General features: G+C 33.0%; 1 protein-coding gene across 2 annotated transcripts; it reads right to left on the reverse strand.

Moving 5' to 3' along the window:
* Positions 1 to 2,202: 2,202 nt before the first annotated feature.
* On the reverse strand, positions 2,203 to 5,417 carry LOC119642255 (diacylglycerol O-acyltransferase 2-like). Of its 2 annotated transcripts, none has more exons than XM_038041341.1 (6): positions 4,771 to 5,417; positions 4,610 to 4,707; positions 4,388 to 4,519; positions 3,298 to 3,639; positions 3,043 to 3,242; positions 2,203 to 2,977 (listed from the first exon to the last, which is right to left on the reverse strand). In XM_038041341.1, exons 1-6 carry the CDS (start codon positions 4,897 to 4,899, stop codon positions 2,820 to 2,822), a joined length of 1,059 nt encoding a protein of 352 aa, XP_037897269.1. In that variant the 5' UTR covers positions 4,900 to 5,417; the 3' UTR covers positions 2,203 to 2,819. The 2 variants fall into 2 exon arrangements, with proteins under 2 accessions (XP_037897269.1, XP_037897270.1); XM_038041342.1 differs by having other exon boundaries at positions 4,610 to 4,702; positions 4,764 to 4,888.
* Positions 5,418 to 7,053: the final 1,636 nt, after the last annotated feature.

The following is a 7,053-nucleotide window of genomic DNA, read 5'->3' on the forward strand; positions in this document are numbered from 1 at the left end:
TATTGAAAACGGATTAACCTTACTAAAAGAATTTAACAAACATTTCAATTGCCGGCTATATATCTTCTTCCTGGTACTACTTCCAAATCTTCACTTTAAGAAAAAAGAACAACACGCCAGGTAATCTTAATGCCTAAAGATGTATTGCCTTAGTTTCCACTCTCAGAAAAATTATCTAGAGAGTGTTATACTCACGTCTAGAATGATATCTCGAGTCCAAACATATCATCACCAATCTTCAATTTGGTTTGAGACGTTACAGATCTGCCCAAGACAACATCGTCACTTTGTGGTCAGCAATAAATTTAACCTTTGCTAAGAACCACATTCTCATTTTACATATTACAGGTCTTCCTCAGGGATCTGTATTGAGTGCTCTTTGTTTTAATTTATATATTAAGAAAATTTTCGGTTCCCTTCCTGAAAACATCGCAATCCTGGGCTATATTCGCGATCTTGTCCTTTTTAGTTCCAACTCTGATCCAGATTTGTGTAGGCGCAATTTGCAATCTGCTCTCGACATTATTGCCTGTTCTTTTCATGGAGATGTAAAATGCAATTGTATATGAGTCCAAAGTCATTATGCTTTTTCAAAAATGTAGTAAAGTGCGCACAAAGATTAAGCGTAGAGAGAACAATACTACTACCAGATTATAAAACAAAATTATAAATTTTCGATTAAAAACACACCTAAACGAAATATTGTGGTGTGGCTCGTCGAAACGGTATGGGATTAATTAACTAGTCATAAACAAACATCCTCGCTACTGTACGGTATAATTACTTTAATGTGCATTTATTTAAAAACTAGTTTTATAACTGTAAAATTTCTGCTTTCCTATCTCCAATCAATTCTAATGTCATTCCCAGAAAATCAAATAAATTTGGATTTAACACATTTAAAATTTGCTTACTCTTACCTAGTGATATCCCGCATGCGCTTTCACCATGAGGATCCCACTTATTTGACAATAATGGTATTATTATTATTATTATTATAATTTTAGACTAATGAAATAAATTCTTAGACTAAAAAAAAGACATGGTGCACTAGCAGCGCAAGCTATCGGCTCAATTGACCATAATATATTTATAACATTATAATAAAAACAACAACAATATTCGGGCAAAAAAAAATGCGAACCTTAATAATCCAATAATTCTCAATCAGACGTATTGTTGATGACAGGAAAAGGAACTTCAATCTCTAACTGGTTTGACGATAATGGGATCCGCTTTATCCGACCGGAAAATAATCGATCAACTGAACGAACACTATGCAGCAGGTTAGCCAAGATCGAAGAAACAGCGCCAAAATCGCTCAAAATTCAAGATGAGGTTAATTCGTTTCTTCGATTATCGTGGTATTGGGCACTATGAATTGCCACCAGGCCAAATTCTTAATAAGGAATATTATTTGAACGTCATGCGTCATTCGCAAAACGAGACCGGAATAGATTTAAAAAAAAAAAAATTAAATTGGTCTCACTTTTTGGAGGCAGTAGTACACTTACTTTTGCTTACATTTAACAAATTCGCATAAAAGTATCTTTTCTTCCATTTTTTGGTGTTTTTATACGGTACCCCGCAAACAATATAGGGTACAATAGGCTTACACGAATGCATCTAATTGTCAGAAAGACTTAAGATAGACCTTCATACGTTTTATTATGCAGATCGATGTAGAATAATTTTTTGAAACTATTTAAGCTTGTCTGGCTGGCCAAGTATCCTTGCGTTGCATTTACATGTTGCATATTTCTGAAAAATATTAACGAAATTTGGTCGAAATCGCATGAGCCAATTTTCTAAATATCGTCCCATAGAACTGTTCTCATTAAAGTTGGAAAAAAAATCAAAAAAATCCCAAAAATTTATATAAAAATCGATCAGCGCATCAAATTTCGGCCCTTCCCGTAAAGTCGTTGACATGAACCAAGGAAGCAATGTATAATATTTGATACTTACTTTACGGCGAAAGTAGGTGAAGAATGTTTAGAACTTTGACAACGTACATATGTCGTACACAAGCTTCCAAGAAAAGTATCTTTAATAACATTGCCGTAATAATTTTTGATATTTTACGAAAATGAATCAAGAATTGTATTGGTTAACTTTTATTTTTTACATCCATATAACTTTGGTGAATATTGAAATCAAATTCTCGAACCCAATTCCCTCTGGTCGCTCGTTAAAAACGCTTCAAAGTGATTAAATAAAATTTATCTTTATTTACACTTTAAATGCAACAGATTTAATGCACCTTATGAATAGGAACTAATACAATCTTACATACACTATAATATAATGAGCCAATGATATATAATACATTTCAAAATACTTTCACAAAATATACAATATACCGACAAGTAAGTTCTAAATTAAGTAAACTGCGAGAGAACTAAGAAAACTACATTCGTGTTTCAAGCAATCTTAAGTACCCACCATCTGTAGCTTATGCGTAATGATCCCATAAGGGACGGAATGAAGCAAGTGTGAATAATACATAAGCGCGACTACAATGTTCAATTCAATATTTATTGGCTTGCGTACACCTTTCTACGTTGGCTATTGCGACGAACTCCTGCAAAATTCAGGGATACAAACAACAAACAACTACAAAGGAATGGCTGAATAAGCAGAGGAGTCAGCGATATGTCAGACCAGCCAAACCGATAAGACGGATACATGAACAAATAGACATATTAACAATCGAACAAACGATAACACTGAGGGGCGAATGCTTGAACAGAAGAAACATACATAGGAAGCAGTTATTAGATATTTACAAAACTAATTATTTAAAATAAGAACTAAAATTAATTAATAACTAAATGTACTGTGTTAGCATTTTGTATATATTTGTGTTTGTATTTCTCAAACATTTCCTCCAAAGCTTCAATAACTTTTTGATGTATTTCGTTCACATATTGAGGGTCGGGATTATATGTTTGTTTGACCTCAATAGGAGAACCAACTGTAAGGAAAATTTTGAGTAAATTAAACTTTGCAATTATTGGATTTTGATTTCATTTTACTTACCCACTTGCACAATTTGATGACGCTGTGGAATAAAACCGAAATTATATTGAAAGAAACCGCGTCCGATTACAATGAGTGGCGATACGCCTGTTAATTCTTTAACAAATAATTGAAAACGTCTTAAACAGGAATCTGAAGAATTATTGACTTGGTCATATATGTCCACTTCTCCAAACGAAAATGAAGGAACTATAGCTGACCTAAATGCGAAAAAGGATGAAATGTCGCATCTTGTTACATTAGTAACAAACTTACCCTGTTCTAATGGCTACTTTAATAAACCCCTGACGACTTTTTATGGTCAATACATAATTACGCGGGTGCGAATCTAGCGATTCTTGAGCACCACCGACCAAAAGTGCCACAGCATTTGAAGTGAAACCGTCTTTATTGTGCGAATGCTCGGGATCATTTGATTTAGTCAGATAATAGATTAAAGATTCTTTCGAACACGATATCAGACCCCAAAAGCGTAAAATTTCACGCAAGAATGGTATATAAAAGTGCATATCTAAAGTAGCAATTTTTGGTCTTACACCGGGATAAAGTTGTAACCATTTACCGATATTGTTACCCATATTATTGGTAACGCCAGTTCTGTAAAAAAAGAAAAGACTAAGGACATTATAGTCGGCCAAGGCCGACTACATCATTTCGCCTAACACAGTTATTCACTCGTTTTGATAATAACACGCGAATACTTATGTGGTATAGAAAAAAAAAATTTACGCAGCCCAAATTCCGTAAGGTTGATTTCTATGTCAATTTACTGCTATGAAGTAATTTTCGCTACGGTATTTTAAAGATTCTATCTTTTATTATATAAAGATTCCGTTTTTGTAGAAACAGTTCTATGAGAGAGGGTGAAAAAAATTGCCCCAGTCGACCCAAAGTTTTTATATCAATTTGAAATGCTTAAATATTATTGCAGAGCGAGCTTTGTGGCGAAATTTGGAAAATTGCAATTTTTTTCCATACAACGACTTTTGTAAATAAAGCTTCACAAGACGAGTGCTCGATCGACCCAAGCTATTTGCATTAGCGTTCGACCTTGCTCCAAAGCACGCCAGCGCACCAAATTTTGATAAATACATCAAAACGGACAGACGGACAGACAGGCTTAAATCGAAATAGAAAATGATTCTGCAATGATTCTGAATCGATCGGTATAATAAAAGGTGTGTTTATCTTAAGCGCTTCTGCGTGTTAGATACTTCCGCTCATACGTAATATACACTGTACCACAAGTGGTGCATAAAGAGAGAAAGTGCGATTAACGTAGGAAGGTATAAGAGCTTTCTTTTCGTATGTCATCAATTTGTCGCCAATTATTTATTGCACTTACCCAATGACACCATGTGGGAAACATGCTAATATATAGTTACGATTTGGTTTTAATTCCGCTGTCTTAACAAGTTCAATGGGAAAGTAATCTCGCATATGTTTTGTAAGGAAGTTATTACGTAGCGGCAGCCAACTGAAAACAAGTCAAAAATAAAAATTATCTAAAATTCAATAATTAATATATAACTGTTGATAATCTTTTTCTTGTTCTTTTATTTATTACCCATTGCCATAAATATTGGAGAAATGTTTCTTATGATCATAGTAAATGAATGATAAATATAATAATAAAATCGCTCGCCCCATAAAAGACAAATAAAGCTGAAATATTCGCAAATTTGAAAGTTGTTCAAAATTAATAAGAAAGGAAAGATTTTCACTTACCAAGAAAAATATTGTTAAAAACACTGACATAAACGGTAAAAATAAAACAATATAAACGTATAAACCGGTAGCTAATGTTTGTAAACGACGCCGGGGTGGCATCTTGATGGGAGCCCATTCAATTTTCATTTTAATTTTAATTAAAAATTTCTCAATGTTCTGTAGTGTTCTGTTTGAATATTTTTACTCAACTAAGAGCATTGTAATCGCAGCTGAAATGTTTATGCCCATATTTTGTATTTTCATGAGATCCACAACAGGATTTATCGTCATAAAATAATAAATAACAAAAAACAAAAAGTTTTTCGTCGTCAAAACGAATTTCGAGTGCCTTCAATGGCTTCCTCTATTTCTTTTAATAAATATTGTATAGGTCAAAGCAAATCTACCGATAGAATTTCGTATCAGTTTGATATAGATGTCGGAGAATTAATACGCAGGAACCTGTGGTGACGTGCAATGGAAACAAGGAACTTTGGGAATTTCCTGCTTAAGCAACAACAAGTACTTAGGAATACAAATGCAGACATTGTGCCCTAAAAACCCTACATAATTACGCTTAATACAGTTACTCATGTAACGACTTTTTAAAATAAGGCTTCATATGGAAAGTGGTCGAAAGAATGTCCCGATCTAAACTATTTCGCCCTCATCTCAAAACTTGCGACTTCTATATTGAACGGAAGAATACAAGACCAACAGACATACAGACAGACAAGCAACGATTATGAATCAAAAAAAAAAAAAAAAATGGGTCTGCCTTGAGTCTGGCCCGTACGCACCCACACAAACTTAATACTTTATACTGCAAGTATTGTAGAAGATAATAACTTTGGCACTAAAACTATTTATGGAAATGTTTATCTATTAAACACAATGGCTTTAACAAAAATGGAATTCCAAGAATTTGAATTTGAAGCAATTGAAAAAATAAATTAATACCACTAAAGAATTAGATTAAATAGGAAAATACAAGATACACAGACGGACAGACAATCCACGATCTGGTAGAATCGTTGATGCTGGATTGTAAGCATGTCGGTGAACATGATTGGATAGTTCTTCTGAAATATTCTCCATAGGAACCCCCCTGTCAGTTGGAGAAATATGATATAAGTGAAGAAAAGAACTAAAGGGGAAAAACAAGAGTTTGTATGGAGAATTTGATAACAAAAGTCTTTATTGACGTATTTTACTTCAAACCTTAGATTTGAAATAACATCTTATGAGCCAAATTTTAAGCGTGCGCGCTAAAGTGTTTGTATGTAATGCTAAAATTCGTTTACGTTTCTGTTCGAAATGTTATCTATGCGCATATGTATGTAGATTAAAAAAGGCGATTATCAAAATTCCGACTTGGTTTTTTTTAGATACATTATCAAGCCTTATCAATCGATTACATGTACACATACACTTAATATAGAATGACGGCAATCTTTTCACTTCATCATAAAAGCAAAAGCGGTTTTCTATATTACAGTGTCGTATAAATACTCAATAGTAGTTTTCTGATTAGGGTCGCTCCACATCAAAATATCTTAAAAGTGACGGCCTATAAGTGCAACACAAGAAAACAAGACTTTAATATTCCCGTGTGTTGCTTATGTTCGCACGAATTTAATCTATCCTTGTACCACAAGTGATGCATTGTATAAAAAATTAACTTGTGGTACAAAGTTTGTACGGATATATGCAACACCTAGAACGATTGCCATACTAATCTAAGCTTGTATGACCGTCCGCCTTTTTTCATTCTTCTTTTTCTTATATTCAATCTATTCTTATATTCAATCTAATCGGAATTTTTGAGATATTTTAGTGAATTTCTATACTATTTTTATCCGTTTTCTTTTCCAAAAAACTAAAAACCAATTCCATTTAACACATTTTATACATCATTGTATTTAGATTCTAAAATAGAATATTTCCTTTACCATCAACACTGTAAGAAAACGCATACTTAACATTATATCTAAAATTGAATTGCATATTCCGGTGACAATGTCATAACAATGACTTCAACCTGATAATGTTAAATTTAAATAAATAGAATTTCCTCTCCCCCTCTGGCTTATTTATTTTTTTCAAGCTACAGACAAAAGCTGGGACTACAATTAATTGATTAATGAATAACGCATTGAATGACGTAAAATTTTCCCTTTGTGTATTTATTTCATAATAAGCTTTGTATACAAAAGCAGCGCCTTAAGTAAAGAATAACAAAATCTGGCAATAACAACATGTTTACATTACAGAAATAAAAATCGAAATTAACTCTGGATT

Source organism: Glossina fuscipes, unplaced genomic scaffold (genome assembly GCF_014805625.2).
Source record: "Glossina fuscipes isolate IAEA_lab_2018 unplaced genomic scaffold, Yale_Gfus_2 221, whole genome shotgun sequence".
Taxonomy (NCBI): Eukaryota; Metazoa; Arthropoda; class Insecta; order Diptera; family Glossinidae; genus Glossina; species Glossina fuscipes.